A 24,288-nucleotide genomic window follows, 5' to 3' on the forward strand; every position below is an offset into this window, starting at 1 on the left:
CCACTTCATGGCTGACACTGGTTTCGACGGGGAAATCCGTTCTGTACGAACCCAGCATCGTCTCTTTCTTTTTTGACAGGAGTGATCATTCTTTTGACGTTTTTCTTCTTTCTTCCTCGATTTCTTTTTATTGGAAATTTTTGCGTGCTTACTATCTCGTCCATAACTAGTGAATGACAACTAAACTAAAGAATTACTGACAACCATCTCCTTCTTTGCATATTTTGCACATTAATGAAGGAAGCTGCCCTGTTTTTTAATTGGTGTGAATAGAATAATTGTAAAATGTGACCCAGTGATGTATGCCGGCATGTAGGATTTCCTGTGCTATTAAAAATCAAATCCCGCAAAACAGAGTTGTACCGTCGCAGTAACCTCCGGTCTTATACTTGTAGATGAATCTCTTCAAAATTTAATTGTAACCGGACTCACTGTTATCATCTATAAAAACAACCTAGATTTTAGATGATACTTTTATTTTTTACCGAAGTCGTACGAAAAAGTCAACCCTTGCCTTGCGTGAAACACTGGCCCACTATCCGATGTCAAGACGTCGGCTCGGGGGGGGGGGGGCACGCTACTATTTCGTTGCCGTGCATTTTGTTCGCATGAGTACATTAGATAAAACAACCAAGTATTTATCAGAGAGATTTATTACATGTAACATAATTTACGAATTTAGAAAAACCTAAGCATGCAAGTATGCCTACTTGGTGAAAACTCCTCTGAAAAATGGATTATATAAACCAGGTCCAAGCATATTCTTATCATTGATCAACCTTTACATGTAGTTTGTGGCCTGTTACCAGAATTTTCATGCAATGCATAGCCACCACTAATGACCGTATTTTATTGTTTGCAACCATATTTTGTAAAAGGGAGCCCCCTCCTCTAATGTAACTGCATTACTTCTGGACTAGGAAAGTAACCCCGTGGTCAGACACCTTTCAATGACAAAGCCAAGAAAAAATATTACAGAAATTTATTGTAAGTTTTTATTCTGTTAACATATAATTACATTGAAGTGGTACATTCATGTACTTTTTTGTTTATTCAAAATTTGTTGTTCAAAAGCGATTGTTTTGTCTTTGCTGTACTTCCTGTCTAGAAAGGCAGCAGTGCACACATCTTATCAGCTGTGTGTAAACTGTTTGTAAATAGCAAATAAAGAAAGTGGCTCAACTTAAAACTATTTACCCTCAGTTCAGTTATGTTTGTAAACCATGCATATTAATGAGATGCACTAGTTGGGTGTACACTGGATAAACAAAAACTTGGTCATTTGTTTGCACACAAGAAAAAAATCAGTTTACTTGTACAAGATATTTTTTTTTCAATAAAATAAAAACACCAATGTATGTAGCATGCCTTAGGGAGCTATTCGTGTGATTTTCAAAAAAAAAATGTGAAAAGTGCCCAAAAAACTATTCTGCTACCTTAATGTCGGGAATTCATTCTTTTATTTCGATTGTTTATACAAATGTTTATGTCAGAGTTTATATTGATCCTAAGCTCAGGTAATCTTCACCCTTGGTCACACACCTTAATCCTTGCAGCTGGCCACTCAGTAATTAATATTTACCTTGTACATTCTTTGTTGCGCAACCATACCGACACATTATATCACAGTCCCTCTATAGAGCAGTCAAACCGTATACCTCGAGTTGCCTAAGTATTTACCACTTATTCCTTTAACCTACCCGCTACTATACGATCTACCCATACGAGCCGCACACTTACAACACAAATTTGAATTAAAAAAGATGGCGACTTTGACTGTTGAGAGTTAGGTATTTTTTAGGTGATTGGAAGGTATCAAATTAGTCACCGGGGGGGGGGGATTAGTGCAAGTCGCGTGCAGGTCAAAACTCATACTTGTGATTCCCACTTGAAGAGCGCATTGGATTGTGGGAAAATCAATGTTTATCGACACAAATGTCGCACATGCGCGGCGCGACGATCACCGCCCTTTAATGCATTTATATGAACTGAATATGAAACGGACAGTTTTTACCGGCCGTCGCTTTTGTTGCTTAATTTGGCTTGTTATGCAGGGTTGGCCATGCTGCTTGACACACGGTTCCGTCAGCTGCTTCTTCTGTCATTATTCCAAATAAATAGCGAAAATCCGACAAAACAGTACAGTTATAAGTATTATAAAATCATTTTAATCTGGTTTGTATATCTTTCCATGTACCGTAATTTGGTTCCATATTACATGCATTTAACGTTATAGATTTCCCTTTCTTAGTAATAAAGCTCAGACTACTACTATAGTAGTCTGAGGGAAAAGGCAACAACATTTCACGCCATTTTCTGTTTACAATAATTAGTGTACATGCTATATAAGTTATATTGACATTTAACGGTTCACGTTGTCTCGTGTATGTGATTCAATCAATGACATCTCTCCTCTTTGTTGTACGTATACGATAACTCGCGATTTTCAAATATTTACTTCTTTTTATCGTCGTAGGTTTCAGTGATGTAATGAGTTACAGGAGTACTTTTAGTTACATCCGGGTCACTTTTCCCATATGCTTCAGTCGTTATGACGGCAGCTATTGGAAGCAAAGATAAATTAGCAAGATCAGCTACTTTAAATAATACAGACATTGGCATATTAGTTTATTATGAATATTTATTGCTTAGTGAGACAAAGTGCACGTTATTTATTACTACTCATCTTGTTTTGATTAGTCTAAATATCATTTGTGCTACATAAGGCCAAAAAAAAAAACTTATGTTGCCCTGAAGTCGGAAAATTGAAAATCTGGGTCAGTCGGACGATTTTTTTTTTAAACTCATGAAAACTATGGGTATCGTAAATAGCCGAGGTATATGGGAATCAATCAAACGCATGCTAGATATTAAACACAAAAATCAAAGTGTTTCTTTCAATCTTTTTGTATTTAAATACAGATCAACCCGATGTTCAAAGTCGCTACTTATCCCCCCCCCCTCCCGGGGGACCCCTGGGATAGAACAACGGTCCGGGATAGTTAATTTTTAGAGGAAATACTTTTTTACTGCTTAAAATGGTGAGTTTTTAATATTTGGGCCTATTAAAAAAAAAAAAAAAAACGCGACCCGATATTTCATACTTTTCGATCGGTCGCTGAGGGCAACAAAAATTTTTTTTGGCCTAACGTATATATCAATATAATTGGCCCCAAATTATAGATAACTAATGCAATGTGTAAATCGGTATCTATTAATTTAAAAACACATGTCAAAAAAGACACGGGGATATTGCTACCGTGACTAGCATCTAGTTCATGCTGCGCAACAGCATATTTTAGCGTCTCCTTTCAATGTATCTATCAGTTGATGCTGTTGCCATTCGGGTTGTATGATATCAGTAGGACTCACCTTTGCAGTCACTGAGATCAATACTGCTATTGTGATATGTCGTGAAACCACTTGGACACAGTTTACAATCAGTTGATCCGAACTCGTCTTGATAATATCCCAACTGGCAGGCAATGCAAGTAGTCTCATTCTGTGGCATGTACATCCCTCGTGGACACGTGACTTAATGGGGGGGTGGGGTAATAACATGGATTGAATTATACAACATTTATTATGTTATGAATATTTAGTATGTTGCGACTGATAGTTCAACACCAACGACTAAAGTAAATAATGGGCAAATTCATTGTGATCTTGTTATATGATTGTTGTTATCGATTTAGAATCAATGCAGTAAAAACACAGTAATGTCATGATAGTCATTCTCTGTGGTGAGGTAACCAATCTAGTTTTTTGAATTATGAATCTCGGTTGTAAAGTATTTTTAAAATTGTTTTAAATTACCGATAATATAAATCTTCAAGCTACGCGGAAATCGCAATGTCGTTGTTTCCAATGAAACACGTGTGGTTCCTTTCTTTGAACTTTACACATTTTCAAGTTTACACGTTAACCTCGGGTCATTTTATTTGAATCACACTTACCACATACTTCTTCCTCAAACTGCTCATACGATTTCAACTCTGTGCCAGGTGGGCACACGCCATTGCTTCCCAGGTTTGAATACTCTGTAGAAACAGTGTGGATATACACTTATTAAAAACGACGCTTGTCGTGCAGACCAGGACAATTCGAGTTAGAATGGCCAAACACGTTGGGAATGTCAAAAACCCGATATATTGACACAAATGAATAATACGGATGGATCGGAACAAGTACAAATTGACGGCCTAGTCACATGGGCGCAATATTTAGTCCATGTATGTCACACAAGCTTAGTTGATAATCCTGTATATAACACACAATGATATCCCGCAGGAAACAATATCATATTATGGCTGGTCACCCTGTGTGTATATCGTGTTACCCTGTGTCTACTAGTATATCGTGTCACCGTGTTTGTATACCTTCACTTCTCGGATCAGAGTAGTTTCTGGGGACATGATATATGTATGTGTATGTGTGTATATCGTGTTACCCTGTGTCTACTAGTATATCGTGTCACCGTGTTTGTATACCTTCACTTCTCGGATCAGAGTAGTTTCTGGGGACATGATATATGTATGTGTATGTGTGTATATCGTGTTACCCTGTGTCTACTAGTATATCGTGTCACCGTGTTTGTATACCTTCACTTCTCGGATCAGAGTAGTTTCTGGGGACATGATATATGTATGTGTATGTGTGTATATCGTGTTACCCTGTGTCTACTAGTATATCGTGTCACCTTGTTTGTATACCTTCACTTCTCGGATCAGAGTAGTTTCTGGGGACATGATATATGTATGTGTATGTGTGTACATCGTGTTACCCTGTGTCTACTAGTATATCGTGTCACCTTGTTTGTATACCTTCACTTCTCGGATCAGAGTAGTTTCTGGGGACATGATATATGTATGTGTATGTGTGTATATCGTGTTACCCTGTGTCTACTAGTATATCGTGTCACCGTGTTTGTATACCTTCACTTCTCGGATCAGAGTAGTTTCTGGGGACATGATATATGTATGTGTATGTGTGTATATCGTGTTACCCTGTGTCTACTAGTATATCGTGTCACCGTGTTTGTATACCTTCACTTCTCGGATCAGAGTAGTTTCTGGGGACATGATATATGTATGTGTATGTGTGTATATCGTGTTACCCTGTGTCTACTAGTATATCGTGTCACCTTGTTTGTATACCTTCACTTCTCGGATCAGAGTAGTTTCTGGGGACATGATATATGTATGTGTATGTGTGTACATCGTGTTACCCTGTGTCTACTAGTATATCGTGTCACCGTGTTTGTATACCTTCACTTCTCGGATCAGAGTAGTTTCTGGGGACATGATATATGTATGTGTATGTGTGTATATCGTGTTACCCTGTGTCTACTAGTATATCGTGTCACCGTGTTTGTATACCTTCACTTCTCGGATCAGAGTAGTTTCTGGGGACATGATATATGTATGTGTATGTGTGTATATCGTGTTACCCTGTGTCTACTAGTATATCGTGTCACCTTGTTTGTATACCTTCACTTCTCGGATCAGAGTAGTTTCTGGGGACATGATATATGTATGTGTATGTGTGTATATCGTGTTACCCTGTGTCTACTAGTATATCGTGTCACCTTGTTTGTATACCTTCACTTCTCGGATCAGAGTAGTTTCTGGGGACATGATATATGTATGTGTATGTGTGTATATCGTGTTACCCTGTGTCTACTAGTATATCGTGTCACCTTGTTTGTATACCTTCACTTCTCGGATCAGAGTAGTTTCTGGGGACATGATATATGTATGTGTATGTGTGTATATCGTGTTACCCTGTGTCTACTAGTATATCGTGTCACCTTGTTTGTATACCTTCACTTCTCGGATCAGAGTAGTTTCTGGGGACATGATATATGTATGTGTATGTGTGTATATCGTGTTACCCTGTGTCTACTAGTATATCGTGTCACCTTGTTTGTATACCTTCACTTCTCGGATCAGAGTAGTTTCTGGGGACATGATATATGTATGTGTATGTGTGTATATCGTGTTACCCTGTGTCTACTAGTATATCGTGTCACCGTGTTTGTATACCTTCACTTCTCGGATCAGAGTAGTTTCTGGGGACATGATATATGTATGTGTATGTGTGTATATCGTGTTACCCTGTGTCTACTAGTATATCGTGTCACCGTGTTTGTATACCTTCACTTCTCGGATCAGAGTAGTTTCTGGGGACATGATATATGTATGTGTATGTGTGTATATCGTGTTACCCTGTGTCTACTAGTATATCGTGTCACCTTGTTTGTATACCTTCACTTCTCGGATCAGAGTAGTTTCTGGGGACATGATATATGTATGTGTATGTGTGTACATCGTGTTACCCTGTGTCTACTAGTATATCGTGTCACCTTGTTTGTATACCTTCACTTCTCGGATCAGAGTAGTTTCTGGGGACATGATATATGTATGTGTATGTGTGTATATCGTGTTACCCTGTGTCTACTAGTATATCGTGTCACCGTGTTTGTATACCTTCACTTCTCGGATCAGAGTAGTTTCTGGGGACATGATATATGTATGTGTATGTGTGTATATCGTGTTACCCTGTGTCTACTAGTATATCGTGTCACCGTGTTTGTATACCTTCACTTCTCGGATCAGAGTAGTTTCTGGGGACATGATATATGTATGTGTATGTGTGTATATTCGTGGGATAATATTTACCTGTACAGTCTGGTAGTTGCCTGCTCGGTGACCACTTTGCATCAACACCACATACATACACGCTTTTCGCTGTTCCCTCATAAAATACATATCCTTCATTGCATGTAGGGTTGCATATTTCACCATATAACCAGTCCACACAGTCTGGGACACCATTCAGTGGACCATCAGGTAAACCGCAACTTTTCGCTGCAAAATACGAAAACCAAATTTATAACGGAATCGACCCCTTGCCGAAATAGTTACAATATGCAATAAAGGTATTCTTGTTTCATACTGTAGTTTGATTTCGTTTAGTATTTACCATAAAATTAAGGTGTATGTTTGTAGTAAGTACAACAGTATGCTCAATCACTTTGAATTAATGATACGTACTGATAATTAGAGGTGCGCATGCGCATTGATATTTAAATTATAATCAGATTAAAATTCATAAGGTAAACTTATTTTTGCTGTCCAAAGATAACACAACATACCTGAATCACTTTGATTCTTCAGAAGAACATTTAGATTTCGTTTATAATGAACTCGTTGAATTTGGTCATTTTGTTTGTGGCGAATAAACAATGGCGGCATCGTTTCAAGCGCTGGTATTGCTGATAATCGCAAATTTTTAAATTATTCTTGTCTTGACAAATGTGAAAAAAATCTGAAAACCGGTAATTAATGTAGCCAGTTTCTTTAAACTTACGCTCTATAACGATATTGAAAGAACATTCTGCTGCATTGTTAGCTGCATCTTTGGCAATGTATTTTATATGATGAATACCCCAGGTAAGTGTACCACCGGGATTCTATTGAAGAAACCAGAAAATAGCGAAACGTGTGAATATACTTAACGAATGCAGGTACTATAAAAAATACGACAACATGCAGGTACATTGATTTATGTTCATTTAGTCATTGGTCGACATCATATAAAAGCCTCGCCGTCCGCGTTTAAGCCCCGGAGCTCCATGTATGCAACTTGAACTATTTTTGTTCGCGAGACGAATGTGCCGCTGTTAATTAACTGATTAATATCGTTACGTGTTATCACAGTCCCGGCTGTCTCTATTTAACACTTCTGAATTCGCTATGATTTGTTCCATTAGAAGTAACAATATGTCACTAACCCTAGAAGGGAGAATATCTTTAATCCCTACGTTGTCTGTAAACGTCGCGTCTTCCCATTGTATATCTGTTGGATACTGTTCAGCCGTTTCAACGAACATCGACTCTGGACAGTGAAGTACCTTTGGTGGTTCTTTATCTGAGAAAGAAAAAAAGTACAATAATTTATAAATTGTATTTGCGTAATAAGAATTTATTATGCAATTATTATACGTCTTTACGAATTCAATACATGGTTTAGAATAGAAACCCCGGTATTTATCAGTGAAGCGTGCATTGATCTTTGCCACTTGTAAAGGCCGTTGCTATGCAAAGAACGATTTTCCAAGATGGCGGCGCTCGCAGAAGTTTGGGTGATTATTTTGTTAACCGGAGATGTATGCGATTGTTTTGACGAGTAAATTTCATGTATTCCTGAGAGGTTTGTAATACAGACGGATCATTTAACGAAGCTACGGGCAAACAAATATGAAGGTTTTACTGAAATTGAAATATGTGTATATAGGGGAGAAGGAAGCGGGTAGATTCGCATTGAGGAGACACAGGAAGCCAGAGCGAGTAACGAAAGGATGGTAGTAGTGGGGAAAAGTTACTGGAGGGAGGACAATTCTTCTTCAATGGGAAGGGGGTTACGAACAGCGTTACTTCTCCCTCCAAATTATAATAAAGTCACGTCCCACGTCCAAATGTTGATGTAGTGGTCAAATGTAGCCTTTGCGATTTTGCGCTAGGTTATATATACAAATGTATTTTAATTATGTTTTTTTTGTCTTTGGAAAGGTATACATTCTATGCATATGTTTAAAATGTATTTCTGCATTTACCTATAACATTGACCTTGGTGGTGCAATTAGCCGCCTTCTTTTCATCCTCGTCGCTCACGACTGTGAAGTACACCAGAGTAGTGCCGGCGGGAAAAGGTGCATTGTGGGTAGGGCGATTCACTCGAAGGCTCCCGTGTTCGTACACTGGTGTGGGAATAGATACAATTGCAGTTGAATTCCCCTGGTCCAGGTCAACCGTCACGTCAGGGGAACAAGTAATCACTGGTTCCTGTACATCTAAGACAAGGGAAGGCATGATGAAGAAAATATATTACTAATACTGCAGCCTTACTAAATACTTAATGCATCTATTGAAGTACAATGCATCTTTCTAATATATCGCTCCCCCTAGTGACGAAGAGCTTCTCTGACGTTAAACGGCGCAAATGGATGTAATCAATGTCTTTCAAATGAATAACAATGTTTCCTTGTGAATTAAATTCTGTATATAGCAAGCTTAAAAAAAACAGATCAACACAATATGGACGGCGTTTCGTGACTCATCGCGTCACAGAAGCACCTTGTCGCTAGAGGGCGCGATGGAAAGATGGCCACCTCTTGTCAGCAATGTATAATTACGTTATTACATGTAACACATTTTCTCTATAGTATATATCGATTATTCCACTCAAGCCCCAACGACTTACCTTTAATACACATAGGTTCCCTGTCACGACTGTTCCATTTTTTGTTGAAAAGACATTTAGTTATTCGAGGACCACTTAACCGGTATCCTTCATCGCAGGTAAATACACACTGGGATTGGTAAGGGCTCTGACTGTTTTGACACGACGCTGGCAATAAACGCCCATTCTCCGGCGGAACAATTGCTGGACAATAGACAGCTATGAAAGAAATTATTATTATATGACGTCACTTGTATATTTTGTGGAAATAATTCACTATTGGAATATATCGTGCTGTCTGATATTGAGACACGGTACTAATATAGAATAGACTTCGGGTGCAAGTGGGCGCCGAGATTTCATTGAGAAATGAGAGCCCCAAAACTTGTTGTCGCCCCTCAATTAGGATTAAAATCGCTCCTGTCATGGTGTCCACTGTCGTGTAATGCCACCCACTGTTCCACTAAAATAACCATGAGTATTCGGAACATTGGATGCACCGATGAGAAAAAATGGAACACTATTTGATCAAAACAATATCGACGCTCTGAACGTTGTATGTTTATCCTTTATGTAACAGAAGCTTGCACGCGATGTACATGTTGACGGAGCTAATCACACGATGACTGGTTATTTTCATGATGTTTATTATACAAGATTGCAGAGTGAACTACTACTGTGGTGGTAATCACGATACTCACGCTTGCAAGACGTCTCTGAACCTGACCATCTGCCATTAGGCTCACAGATTCGGCGATCAGATCCTTCCAATTCATATCCTTTCAAGCAATCAAACACGCATTCCGTTCCAACTAAAGTTGAGTCCAATAAAATAATACACAGTATTTAAACGACGACATATCAAGTAATACAAACGGAAAGAAAGTCAATATGGTGTACATGAATGTTTGAATACTAGTAAGTAAATATACTATTTGCTTCATTGTCATGTGACATACGTCATCGACTCCGCCATATTTTTCATCTTAGTGCATTGCTGCTTGTCTTCACTAAATCACTAAAATAAAAAAAAAATTGCAACTACGAAATTTTCTCGAATTTGTGAAATAAGTGGTCATGCATGAGATGAGAACCGGGAGCGTTGAGAACCAACTTCTATTGAGCCAGCTTCTCTAACAACACGCTGGCGAAATCGAATACAATATCGCGCGCGCCGGAAACCCGCCAATGGTGTCAGTGTATTATGACCACCGTCACATAGCTGTGGATTTAACATACCCTCTAATAAAGTGTCTGGATTGCTGCCAGTACATTTGCCCCGAGGTTTCACTCGTCCACGTGCCGGTATAGCAAGGGCACTGCACACCACAGCTGCAACAAATATAAATTACAAACAATAAATATATACACACGTTGCACATACATAAGATTTATTGCATCGCCTTGGTCAGATTTAATGATAAAGTCCGTATAATTTTATGGTGCCAAGCACCATTAAAACTAGTTACTAGGAATTTCCTAAGACATTTCCGAAAATGTAAGCAATACTTCATGTAAAATCTAAAGTTCGTAGAATTATTGGTCGATGTTTGTTTTTTTCGGTAATTGAAACAGAACGTGTTGTCATGTCCATAATTTTCAAAGAGAGAACTTCCTCATGTGAAAATATTAACATGCACATGCATTGAGCATATATCAATATAAATTGCGATTCATTTGTCGCTTATTTCTTAGAATTCAAGTTATAATGCTAATCGCATATCGGTAAGCTAGCGAAGTAAAAATCTCGAGCAGACCTACGTTTGCAAGTCTTCCTGTCATCGTCCACGATCGATGCTCCGTCACATTCACACAGATAGCCTCCTGGGTAGTTAACACATCGTTGATCACATCCTCCATTATTATGCAGGCATTCGTCAATATCTGGTGGTATTCACGGGAAAACATTCATCAATAATGTGCCAGGGTTCATTTTTTATTTCGAGATTAATAACTAGATATTTGATCACGTACCTGCACATAAATAGGGATCTAGTGGATCAATAATATATCCGTCTTTACACGTGCATGCAAAACTACCATCTGTATTATTACACGTGTGTTCACATCCACCATTACCCAGGCTACACTCATCAATATCTAGTGAGAACCATCAATATACAATGTAATAACAAATCTCGCATCAATTAATTTTATTATGTTTAACTCGAAATCATTTCTCCGCACTGACACCAACTCGTCCAGGTGCGACTACTTCTTATAGCTGGAACATTTGTGGAAGATCTCACACACGTATTATCGATGGAATATTAGACTCCTAATGTTTTACAATATTGTACTATAATTGTAATATTACATACCAATGCACACCTTCTCATTTTCTAAGCGGTATCCCACATTACAGACACAGTAAGCACTCCCCGGGGTGTTAACGCAGTTATCAGAACAGCCAAAGTTGTCTGTTTGACACTCATTTATATCTAAGAAAAGAAAAGTTCGCAATTATTATACTCCCAGCGCAACGAAGGCATCCATTCATCTTAATACATGTAAATATGTATAAATTTCAATGCCAGTTACACAGTGCGCAACAACGTCATTATTTTGAAAACGTTAATATGTTACTCAATCGGCCAATAGAAGACTCGTTTCAGACTGAATTGTAAAATTTATTATAAATATCTATAAATAGAAGGAATGCATTTGTTGCACTGAGAGTACAGTGGCGCACTTGATTCAGATAGGTTCTAAACTCTAAGCACGCACTAACATTATCTTCTGTATATTATTCATCATGATGTAAGTTTTATGCATCACATAATTAGGATGTTCGTCAGGTACTTACATTCTTTCCAATGATAACAACAAATAACGATAATAAATAATCGAATTTGCAATAACCTAATGGAGCATACTACTGTTTGAATTGATTGTCGGTCTTTGCATGTAAAATATTGCTCATATTTGGTGCAGTGTTTAAGTCGTTTTGAGATTTTAAAAATTGTTACGCTAAATCTCGTGATGTAACGCTGTGTTGCACGTTGATCTGGTTTCGAGTACAAGTGTGTTCTAAATGCTCGTGTTATATTTAAACTACTTGCTTACATACATGGAACGAGACAGACCATCATCTCGTGTACTTTGGCCTGCTGGTTGACAAGCTTATATCCATGGGTTGAAGTAGGTCCATGCTTATACTCACTATGTATTTTCACAGGTCAATGCATAGGGCATTCATTGTATACACACCTTGACAGTTAATACCATTACCAGGGTCCCCAGTAAAACCACTGTTACAAACACAGTCATTAAGAGAGGTTTTGCCTGTCCCCTTTGTGTGAGAGTTTCTTGGACATTCTATGCACTCGTTGGTACTAGAACTTTTGAAGGAATTAATTCGACAACCTGACGAAAAAAACACATATTTTGAATTAAAACTGACCTTTATAATCATCGTTCATCGGGCGACTCGAGTGTTATCGATACTATTTGTTTATGTTTTATCTGTATATTATTGGTCACTTTCATTATTCATTGAGTTTGGAATACATACAGCGACCATATGTGCAGTTGGATAGTGACAACGACTGTATTTTGATATATGAATCCAAACGAAACAAAATTGTGCACGCTTCTCATGTCGAACTGTCAATTTCCACTGTATATGTTGCAGGAGAGTGAACTTCCACTTACCATCGCAGGTTTTCCCATCGGGCATAATGAGATATCCATCATGACAAGTACATTGATAACTGCCTGGCAGATTTATACAGTTATGGTGGCAAGTACCCTCAATTAAACACTCGTTAATATCTACATGAATCAAATGGATAGCGGTAAATATTTTGTAGGAAAAGGAATTTGGAGTATTTATTTGTGTATAATTTACTTTCAAAGCGCAGTAAAGAAGCGACATAACATGGAGGGGGGAACTGTAACATGAGATATTGACAATAGTCGAGATGAAAAAGCACATGTGTGGTTCATTATTTGTATCAAATGGCATGGGTATTTTATCCATGTAATACTGAGCAAACATTGCTAAATTTAAGGATTTAGTTTTAGCTGTTGGTATGTGATATAAAGCATGTATTTGCAATGAAATTTCAAGTTCTCCCAACCTAAACCTTTCTGCGCAAAGAAATTAGATTCATCCACGCATATAGCGGCAATTTTTCATGTATTGTGAAAAGGTTAGGTTGGAATGATTAACTCCAAAATTAGTTACCGATGCATCCCTGACACATTGAATATAGTGATGGCTCCAAAAATAAATCGATGTTCATGAATGGCGATCATTTATGAAATTAGACAGGATGCTCTGTATTGTTTTGAAAACCCGCTCACTGAAACCCTCGATCACAGCGCTAGTCTCTTGTTTCAAAAGGACATGAATGTCATAGTCCCCGTCATTTAAATATAAAATACTCATGTTAAAATAATACTTCTGCAAACAGTTGAATTAATATTTACTCTATGAGTTGTACTCATCATAAAGTGATTTCCCTTACACAAGTGCAACCAATTTATGTCTCATACATGTATACAAGCTCAACAAACTGCATTCATAAACCAGAGTAAACCTTGATGAACAACTTGAATTTGTGTTAATTCAGGTCTTTGTATATTACCAGGACCTGGACTTGTTTCAGTATCACCACTGTAATTCCCATCAAAATGTAGCCCTGACACCAATCTACAGTTCCCATTAAGATTCGTAATGGTACGAACCATTTGGACAACTGAAGCTATATTAGGACCACATGTGTCAATTTGCCTGGCCAAGATTTATAAATAGTAACTGCAAAGTGTTTTCACTGATCTTCAACTTTGTGACCCAGTATTTCAGTGATGGCTTTTTAGTTTGGAATGCAATTTTTACAGTTTAAAGATATAGTATACAACAACATTTCTGACCACTGTTTTCATGATTTCAACATTAATTTTTCATAAAACCAAACAAAAACCAGACTGTGGTTCATTTCTGTCAGTGATTCAGATCAAGGTCATGCCATCATTGTAAACCCTAGCATTACAATCTAAGCTAATTATTTATTCTGAGCATGCCCAGTCGCGTCTTCACAGTGTTGTAGGAAGTGATAATTTTGGATGAAAATCATGAAAAAGACTCCCTTAGGATTTTCAGATTTGGACAAAAATACGTGCATATTCAACAGAGACTTATTCATCAACCTGCCAAGTTTCATCGATATATGCTGCAGAATTTCTGAGAAAATGTGGAGATGTCACGGACAGAAACCGGAAATAAGAAACTATACTACCCTTTTCAGGCTGCGCCTGAAACGGGGACTAATAATCTGCGAAAGATATACGCGGAACGGGATATCAAATTCGTAATCCTACAATGTTAAACTTATTACACGTGTGTAGTCATTTTCATTTGTTGATGGAAATTACTAGACCTGTTTAATAAATCTGAAATTAAAGGGTCACTCATGAAATATTCTCTACATGTACAGAGAATGCACAGAATCTGAAAATGATTATCAAACTATATTGCATTCGAATTTACTTAAAGGGCGGTGATCGTCGCGCAGCGCGTGTTCGAATTTCATGTAAATAAACCATGTATTTTACACGCGTTGTGTACGTCGCTATGATTCCCATATCGAACAGGACGCGGCGCGACGACCGCCGCCCTTCAAGTAAACGTAATTTATATGCATGTATCTTCAATTACCGTCACATCCATATCCGTCATCTGCCAGTTGATGTCCACGATGTGTACAATAACAAACATATGATCCATGAGTGTTGACGCATCTGTCGGCACACGGACCACGTCCATTATTTTGCAAGCATTCATTAATATCTAAATACAAATGATCATGGTAACGATTACATCGTGTACGTTTCTGCGAAATTATTTATTAATATATTCGGAAATAGATGTTTATTAAAGTGATGAACATTACGTCTCACCTAAACATTGTATGCCGTTTGGAGCGGTGATGAAACCACGTGGGCATGTACATCTAAACGATCCATAGGTATTCTCACACCCAAAAGAACAGCGACGAGAGAATTGCTGCAGGCTGCACTCGTTCAAATCTAACGATAAAGAATAGTTTTTAATGTAATCGCTTCAACAGAGAACCAGGCTATAACAATGTACTGTATAGAAGACAATCACAACAAAACATCACTTACCAACACATGAATGTTTGTCCTCTCCCAGAACTAAACCAATTGGACAATGACATAGATAACTTCCCTGTGTATTAGTGCAGTGATGGACACACCCTCCATTATTTTGTTGACATTCGTCGCGATCTAATAACATGTATATATAAGTAGATATATATATAGTATATGCAGACCATACTGCTGGTCGTGATAACCATCAGAGTAATTCAACAATTTAGTAAATTATAATTTATAACACAATGGCAAATATATAATTACCTATACAAGATCCATATGCAGTCCTATAAAAACCATCTTGGCATTCACATGTATACGACCCAGGGGTATTTACGCACTTGGCATTCGGACAAATATATCGTGTTGCCAATATACATTCATTAATGTCTGAAATAATAAAGTCAGCAAAATAATATCGCGGAAACGTATTTTTAATAAGACGTTTAGTAATGGCACTAAACGCCCATAGATAATTAAATGTTAATATATTATTATATTGTATATATGATATTAGTCTTGATGGAATGGTTAACGTTTCCTTATTACTGAAATATGTTTCTTTACGTACCAATGCACGTCTTCCCATCAGCCTGGTCGATGTAGTATCCACGGTAACAAGAACATACAGCCTGATTATCATCATTTGTACAAATATGTGAGCATCCTCCATTGTCATCCTCGCATGGTAAAACTGATAAAAGAGTTACACATAACAAATAATAATTTTTCGAATTACACCGTTTTAGAATATATTAGCTAGCTCCACAAATATATTTACATTTATATAACATAAAGCGTTTAAAAACTGCACTTCCGGTTTATCGGCGGTGCCATATTTTGTTTGTTCACAGGTTATGCGAAGCGAGAGAGCTTATTCTTGATGAAACATATTCAGCATGTTGATCAATTGTATAATGCAATCGATTTCTGGCAACGGACTGAAAATAATTTATAGTATAGAGTCATTTTGAACAACAGCGACACACGAGTCGTGCGTGGCGCCATCTTGAATCCCGTTTAAGTCACGCGTGAAATAATAACTCGACGCCTGTTGTTTATCGCGCGCAGGGAAAAGAATGTTGTGCATAACTTGCGTATTTATGGAAAAGAATGTGGACGCGAATGTGAATGTAGTGCTCTTTCGTTCTATAGGCGCGCCATTTTGTTTGTTGTTTTGCAAGTACGCAAGCCGAGACAGCTCATTTATAACAAGACGTCTTCGGAGAGAGCGTCAATCATTTTCTAACAGTCATCTTGACGCCAAGATTTGTGTAGCGCCACCTCAAATCCGCTCAACTCCGACGTGAATATATAACTCGACGTTCCAGTTCGTCGAGTCCTCAACGTGTCACACTCAGGCATTTGGGACGTGACATATATGGCAATTCGAGGACCACCAGATTTGATTTTTCCCAATCGAACGTTAACACCGTCGCAAGTAGGGATAGTTAGTCCTTGACAGTTACCTTGACAGTTGATACCATCCTCCATGAGTATATGACCAGTAAAACAGGAACACGAATATCCACCATTAGTATTCGTACAACTATGTTGACATGGACCATGTCCTTTACCATCCAAACACTCGTTAATATCTATTAAAATAAGGACAATATGTACAATTACATGAACGTACGTAAATCCCATTTTTATGTGTCTCTTTAACAAAGAAGTCGAAAATATCACTTTTTACTAAAAATAACCAAAATATTCATAAAAAATAGAGAATTGAAGATGTCATCACGAAATGAACAAATCTGAGAGAGGTCTACCTGTAGTGCCTATATGTTTAATATCAAAGCAATAAGACTTGCGGTTTTTAACAATAAGTCGAAGATATCACTTTTTACCAAAAATGACACAAATATTCATCAAAATCAGAGATTGAAGATATCAACATCACAAAATGAACAAATCTAAGAGAGGTCTTTTCAGGGTAAATATATATCACGAGTATCAAAGCAATGAGAATTGTAGTTTTCAAGAAGAAGTCGAATAAGTAAAAAGTTGACACGGACGACGGACAATCGACAGCAGAGCTAACGAGTGGTACCGTGAATTTGCAAGCAATCAAATGTTTACAAACATGTCCTACCTATGCATTTGATACCATTCTTCAGTTCATACCCTTTATTACACTCACATTGAACTTGGCCATTAATGTTCTTACATTTATGTTCACACCCGCCGTTATTGACTACACAAGGATCGTCTGGAGAAAAAATATATAGTCAGTATGGTCACAGATTTTAAACCAGCCTGTGTTGGCGATTACAAAAGATATCCCAGCTGCATGGCTGATAGTCAACCGAGGCGAGACCGAGGTTTTTAATGTTTTTTGAATAACTTTAAAACATTGCTGAACAAGAGGAAAATTCGACCCCGTGCTTCTTTAGTCATTTCCATGGGTAATGTGGGAAATGTGAACAAAAACTGTGTGAAGGAATTAATATTGCACGAAAGATGAACATTTAGTCACTTATCACATCTCATTACCTGGGCTGCACACGGGAAAATCGCCGACCCATTTACCATGTGTGCAAATCAGCTCCAAATCACCTCCTATCAATTTATAACCTTCTGCACAGAAATACTTAACAACACGATAGAAACTACCATAACTGTCTCGTTTGGTGATAATGCCATATCCAGAATTGGGTTGCCTGACGTTTGTAAAATCGCAGCGCATTCCATCGTCAATTCGAAACAAGCTGTCGTTTTCATTGTCCGACACACCGCTCGGGCGTGGGACAGCAACGTTGTGTGTTCTATCACTTTCGGATTTTAGGTGGACACATTGTGGAATGGAATCGTTCCAGTTTCTACCATCGCAGTATATTATCGTGGAACCAATGATCTCATAACCCGAATCGCATTGGTACAACATGGCTGCACCGTCGTAGATCGGAATCACTGATGCATTCATTGGAACTGATAATTCCACGCACCCTTTTTCTAAAACAATAGCAAAAAAACAATTAAAACAATTCAAATTTGCAAGCATTTTACTACACTAAAGTTACGTTGTTGGAGAAGACAACACAACTCAAACTATCTGGCTAACATATTAATTGATTCGTTGGTTGATTGATTGATTTTACTGATTAATTGTGTGATATCATCGTCATGCAGGCGTTATATCAATCCTTTATATTCCTTTATCGCTTTTTTATCAACATTTTTGACTTACTGGCACATGTTGGTTTCGATGACGACCATTTTTTATTAAACTGGCACTCTATAACCTGGGAACCGAGCAACTTGTAATCACCTATACAAATATAACTGATAGTGCCATGGAGTGGGTCATCATTTCGTACAGCGTTATCCACTTCCCCTGGGTCATGGCAATTATACAATGGTGCGGACGATACCCTAGCTGTACTTCTCACGCATTCCGGCACCGTGTCATTCCAGGTGGCGCCGTCGCAGTAGATTAATGACGAGCCTTTCAACAAATAACCATCGTAGCACTGGTATGTGATGATGCTGAACGATTCGTAGTCTTTCTGAAATCCATTTACAATTTTTCCAGGATGAGCACATCCACTATCTTTCAAAAAAAACAATCGTTATATATCAAAACAAGTAAGAGAATAGAATTATCATTATTTGCTGATTGTACAGTTATATGTTTCACATACAATCACATAAAAGATGTATATTGTCAATTGCCCATTAAAAGAACCGGTAGTGTGTACACTTAATCATTTATTCATTTAAATCACTGCTGTAAACGTACTATAGCGTATTGTAATACTTCGATGTAATCTATAAATAACATAACATATCCCGCAATTATATATGTCGATGTTCATATTTAGGGTATACAATATTGTAAAACATCTGTAATGAGTATGTGTTTATTCTCAAATTGTTGTGGAAGACATGCAGAGGAAAGAGTGACGAATGCGAACAGATGGTACACATGATTATATGTAACTGGAATCGCGTCCTGTTGCCACTGTTTATAATTAGAAATCCACTTCCGTCATCATTATGAAGGTTTTTATAACTGTTCCACAGATATCTCACGGAAACATTGAGAGGAAATCGCGTTGGGGAAATTACAAAGGAAAGCAGCCATATATTCTCAGTAGTTTAAAAACTGAAATATAATTCGAACCCATGACTGGTATCGCGACGGTATAAAACTATCCCGGCTATGGAGGTTAAATATTCTTCATCTCTCATCTTCCCTCAAATTACATCATTTTATTACATCATAATTTTCAGGGCTTGTTGTAAATTGCCTAGCATTTAAATAAATTGACAGCATGAAGCTATTCGGAGAATACTCCACCGATTATGCCGAAAGTTGAAAATAAAATTAATGATTGACACTCTTAATTATTATATATACGAACAGAATTGTGTCAACAACATTTCAAAAGACGAGTGAATAAACTGATATATAATTGAAATTTAATTAATAATTATTTAACGTACATACTTTCTCCACTGACAACAATATGATTTTTTTGCCATTGTATTTTCCTACTTTCTAAGTAGGGACAATTACTATGACTGTTCAAACGAAAGAACTACAGAACCAACAATGGATTTGAATAATCAAGATTTGTGAAGGACGGCATTTCAGGTCACCGTTCGAAACTGAGCCGGGAGATCAACAAAACTGACTGGTGATATAGGCGGAGAGATAGTAGTCGGACTAAACCTAGTTGCTGATTTACAATACTATCTGAGTTCTCATTGTCTTGCGAACTAACTGGCAGGGTTTATACAAGTCATGTATCGAATCTTTTGTATAAACCTATTCTAAGCGTTGTATACTGGACTACTTATATCACTGCAATGTGTAAACTTATCGCCTGGCAACGATTCCTGTACGTACTCTAGCCTACCAATTTATGAAGGAAATCTTCTAAATTGCACCAATGAAATGCTACCGCGGACCTTGACCGTAAATTCCAAATACATGTCATGTGTTCTTTATTGAGCGATAAGTCAAGTTTGAAATTTGAGACAACGTTGTATGATTTATCAACAAAAATGAAAGGCGTCAGTAGACGTCTCAAATGTCTAATAATCTAAAAAAGCTGAGATAGCTCCGATGTTCGCAATGCATATTTCAATTAAAGAACAGAAGATATCATTAGAAATTGGACAAATATGAGAGAGGTCTACCAGAGGTACATATATGTATAGTATCAAAGAAATCGGACTTGCTGTTTTCAACAAGAAGTCGAAAATATATTTTCCCCCCAAACTGACAAAAATATTTATCAAAATTAAATAATTGAAGATATCACCAGGAAATGAACAAATCTGAAAGAGGTCTGCCTGATGTATCTATACATATAGCATCAAGGCAATCAGACTTAACAATGAGTCGAAAATATTACTTTTTACCCAAAATGACAAAAATATTCATCAAAATTAGAAAATTCAAGATATTATCATGAAAAGGAACAAATCAAAGAGAGGTCTTCCCAGGTACATATACATTAAGTATCAAAGAAATAGGTATTGTATTTTTCAAGAAGAAGTTGAAAAAGTAAAAATTTATAATACATCGAAGTAATCTATAAATAACCTAACGTATACTACAATCATATGTCAATTCACTTAAGAAATATAATTCATATTTAGGGTAGATAATATTGGAATACATTTGTAATGAACATGTGTTTATTCTCAAAAGTTTGTTTGAAACATGCAGAAGGAAGAGCGACGAATGCGAAAAGACGATAACAAGTAACTTGAATCGTGACCTGTGACCACTGTTTATAACAAGAAACTCACATCCGACTGGATGTGAGTTTACAACTGGGTTCAACAGATATCTCACGGAAACATTGAGAGGAAATCGCATGAGACAATTCCAAAGGAAAGAGGCTATATAAATAATTTATAGTTTAAAAACTGAAATATTCAAACCCATGACCGGTATCGTGGCGCAGTTTTTTTTCGAAACTTTGTAGTAAGTCATGAGATAGTTGCGCGCACGATAACGACACGGAAACAATCCCATGGCTAAAACTATCTCGCCCGTGGAGGATATGAAGACTACTCTCTATAACTATTCTTATATTCAATTCTTATAGATATGTACCGCATTTGAACCAAATCCATCCATGAACGCCGGAAATTTAGTTTCATGAAGGCGGATCTTGAAGTATTTCACTACAAAGGGTGGTGATCTTTTTTCAGAACATGGCGTGAATGTTAATTCATATATATGCAAGGTGTGCATTAGTATGTATGCACGTTCGTATGCAGACTGCCAAGCTAGAAATAACGCCCAGGAAAAAATCTTTGAAACAAAATGGCGACCAATCAGCCACTTTGAAACCAATGTACAAAACAAAACGACACTCATCAAGGTTCAATAGTGTTTAATGTATCTACTAAGTTTAGTAACCATGACCCAGTTTCGAAATAGCAGAAATGGAATATGGCAGCTATTCGGCCGTCTTGTATCTGGATTAAGATAAGCATGTGCATATTTGTAACATGATGTATGATGCATGTGTAAATTTGAACATGATCAGTTCAGGCATGCCCGAAATATGACTCAGAAACAAATTCTGATCAGTAAAACAACAAGACGTGTATCAAGCCTTTTAGATGTTTTTTTTTAGATGTTGAACGTAATATACCGTAATACGGAGTTTAAAGCGCGGTAGTCGTCGTGCTGCGCATGTACGAGATATATGGGTCTCATATAAACAAAGATGGCGACTTTGACTGTTGCGTAGATCAACGAGTACGAACTGACACGTTTCCAAGCTTTAATTAGGTAATTTTCATGTGATTGGAAGGTATCGAAGGAGTCACCGGGGGTAATCAGTGCAAGTCGCGCCCAGGTCAAACCTCATACTTGTGATTTCCATTTGAAGAGGGCATTGGATTGTGGGAAAATCAATGTTTATCAACACAAATGTCGAACATGCGCAGCGCGACGACTACCGCGCTTTAATTTGGACATAATTCGTTCATGCATGACCGAGATTCGGATCCGCAAGTGAAGAAAAGCTTGATGTATTTGTAGCAGACAAACTGGCTACCAAACGGTCATCTTGGATTGTAAAACAATAATGCATGGTAAATGTATGAAGTCTGAGTTTTAATTGACCCCGACATTCTATGAGATGAAAATGCGGAAACATGTATGCGTGGATAAAAGATGAATCTGTATGATTGCCCGATTTTCGGTTTGTACACTAGAACAAGGACTAATGGGTGGGCCATGAGAAACTCGGTTGCGATGGCACAATCTGAAAAAAAAATGCACCGGAAAAATCGTGAAAAAATCCTGCCGGGATCAATAACATAAAAAACTGCACGCTTTAATCTTTGAGGCGGTGTATCACATAGTGGCAAAAATGGCAAAAAACCATGCAAAGGAAAAAACAAACATATTTTGCACAGTGTATTGTCATTTCCCTCCAAAGTTGTTAATGGTTCACCCCTAACATGCAGCGTTTCTTTTCGCTTGCGGGCGTTTCAAACAAACTATAGCACTACGCTGCAGTGAGACGACTGTATTGGATTTCCCCTTCAATGAATAAATCACACTTCATTATTGACGTTCATCCTGATGAAATTACTGAGCAGGTTCAGGGATAAGGGTCAAATTTAACGAATGCCGGGGTCATATGTCAGAAATGCACTGGGTATATGCCTCAACGAACTATAAATCATAACGTAACATAAATATATTTTCTATTATAATATTCGATTCATTTATTTTATTTTTTAAGTAGCGTTTAAAAAACACATATTCTGAACTGTCGTTTTTCATTACCCGTTTTGAAGTGGGCGTATATGTTTAATGCGATGTGCCGACCCCCCCCCCCCCCCAGTTTCACCGATCATGATCATGTAAAAAAAGTTTAGCTCCATGGTTCAAGGTACTTGTAAATCCATACTACCTCCTCTGAAATATAATATCCAGTAGTAATTACAACACTCACCTATGCAGATAGGCATTGGTAGGTCCCAATCTCCATTCCGTAGACATCGTAACGAGTTGCTTCCATACAACTTAAGCCCAACGTTGCAATAAAAGCTTGCGTACATTCCTCTACTGTATAAAACTTTAGATCCGTGGCGGAGCTGTCCCAAATCTGGACAACTATACATAACACTAGGTTCGTCGCCTTATTGGGGAAAACATATATTACGATAAATTTTACGCTATCTGTAGTGATATTTTGCCGTGATTATATTACATTGTCCATTACTCGATCGAAACTACGTGATTGAAACTGTAGTGTATTACAGTGGCTGTCCACTGTAACGCATCCCATTCGTCATATATATGAAACACGTTACTCGGGAGAATCGGTTGACGCTCACTTCGGTCTTGATGACAAGACCAGGACGTTGAGATATAGAATTAGTTCAATACATACCAATGATGACCCGGCAATCTGTCGTTATCAGCAGCCCCGACAACTGAATGAACAAAATAACCAACCATTTCATTTTGCAACTTAACATCACTTGACAACGGCTGAAGCTCGACGAATGTTGAGCGCTGATATAAACAATTGTTACCAGAGGTCAAAGATCACTTTGCGGGTTTGTCTTGAGTTAGTATTATATAAGCTAAGCTCCTACATACAGCATCAGAGCGCATTGACATCAAAGATGTTGTCCTCTGCTTCGAATCAGACACTTATTTGATTCCTTTCGTTATACGTCTCTCGTCTTATATTTTTTGACAAATCTCGAATTGTGAATATTGCTAGTCTTGTAGATTGGAAATGCACTAACATCGATTGTTTACAACATGACTGGATGTCAAACGGAACAGCGCAATTTTTCTTGGAATTATAATCTTTGTGATCTTTCTCCGAAAGATGTACAATAGCAGGAAATTCAATTATTGGAAACCGGACGACGTGGGGAGTTCGAGAACTAGGCATTTGGTACCGATAGTCTCGTATT

At 37.6% G+C, this 24,288-nt stretch overlaps 1 protein-coding gene across 1 annotated transcript; it reads right to left on the minus strand.

Moving 5' to 3' along the window:
* Window positions 1-981: 981 nt before the first annotated feature.
* On the minus strand, window positions 982-24,246 carry LOC102806860 (uncharacterized). Its single transcript, XM_085497723.1, has 26 exons — window positions 23,751-24,246; window positions 23,310-23,495; window positions 18,560-18,922; window positions 17,866-18,324; window positions 17,465-17,581; window positions 16,836-16,964; window positions 15,938-16,060; window positions 15,631-15,756; window positions 15,376-15,498; window positions 15,148-15,276; window positions 14,906-15,037; window positions 12,898-13,017; window positions 12,454-12,609; window positions 11,565-11,684; window positions 11,218-11,343; window positions 11,005-11,127; window positions 10,483-10,575; window positions 9,945-10,055; window positions 9,265-9,462; window positions 8,618-8,854; window positions 7,796-7,932; window positions 7,372-7,474; window positions 6,681-6,869; window positions 3,957-4,040; window positions 3,373-3,534; window positions 982-2,561 (listed from the first exon to the last, which is right to left on the minus strand). Exons 1-26 carry the CDS (start codon window positions 23,836-23,838, stop codon window positions 2,455-2,457), a joined length of 4,041 nt encoding a protein of 1,346 aa, XP_085353849.1. The 5' UTR covers window positions 23,839-24,246; the 3' UTR covers window positions 982-2,454.
* Between the last annotated feature and the right edge of the window lie 42 nt (window positions 24,247-24,288).

This window comes from Saccoglossus kowalevskii, chromosome 4 (genome assembly GCF_978046115.1).
Source record: "Saccoglossus kowalevskii chromosome 4, keSacKowa6.1, whole genome shotgun sequence".
Taxonomy (NCBI): Eukaryota; Metazoa; Hemichordata; class Enteropneusta; family Harrimaniidae; genus Saccoglossus; species Saccoglossus kowalevskii.

What these genes read in the sequence shown, in the direction of transcription:
- LOC102806860 (XM_085497723.1), bottom strand. Translation starts at nt 23,838, where the DNA reads ATGTTAAGTTGCAAAATGAAATGGTTGGTTATTTTGTTCATTCAGTTG. An exon ending in AAATGAGAAGGTGTGCATTG is followed by an intron (nt 11,344 to 11,564) that starts GTATGTAATATT and finishes GGTTCTCACTAG; the next exon opens with ATATTGATGAGTGTAGCCTG. An exon ending in TCCAGACACTTTATTAGAGG is followed by an intron (nt 10,056 to 10,482) that starts GTATGTTAAATC and finishes ACTCAACTTTAG; the next exon opens with TTGGAACGGAATGCGTGTTT.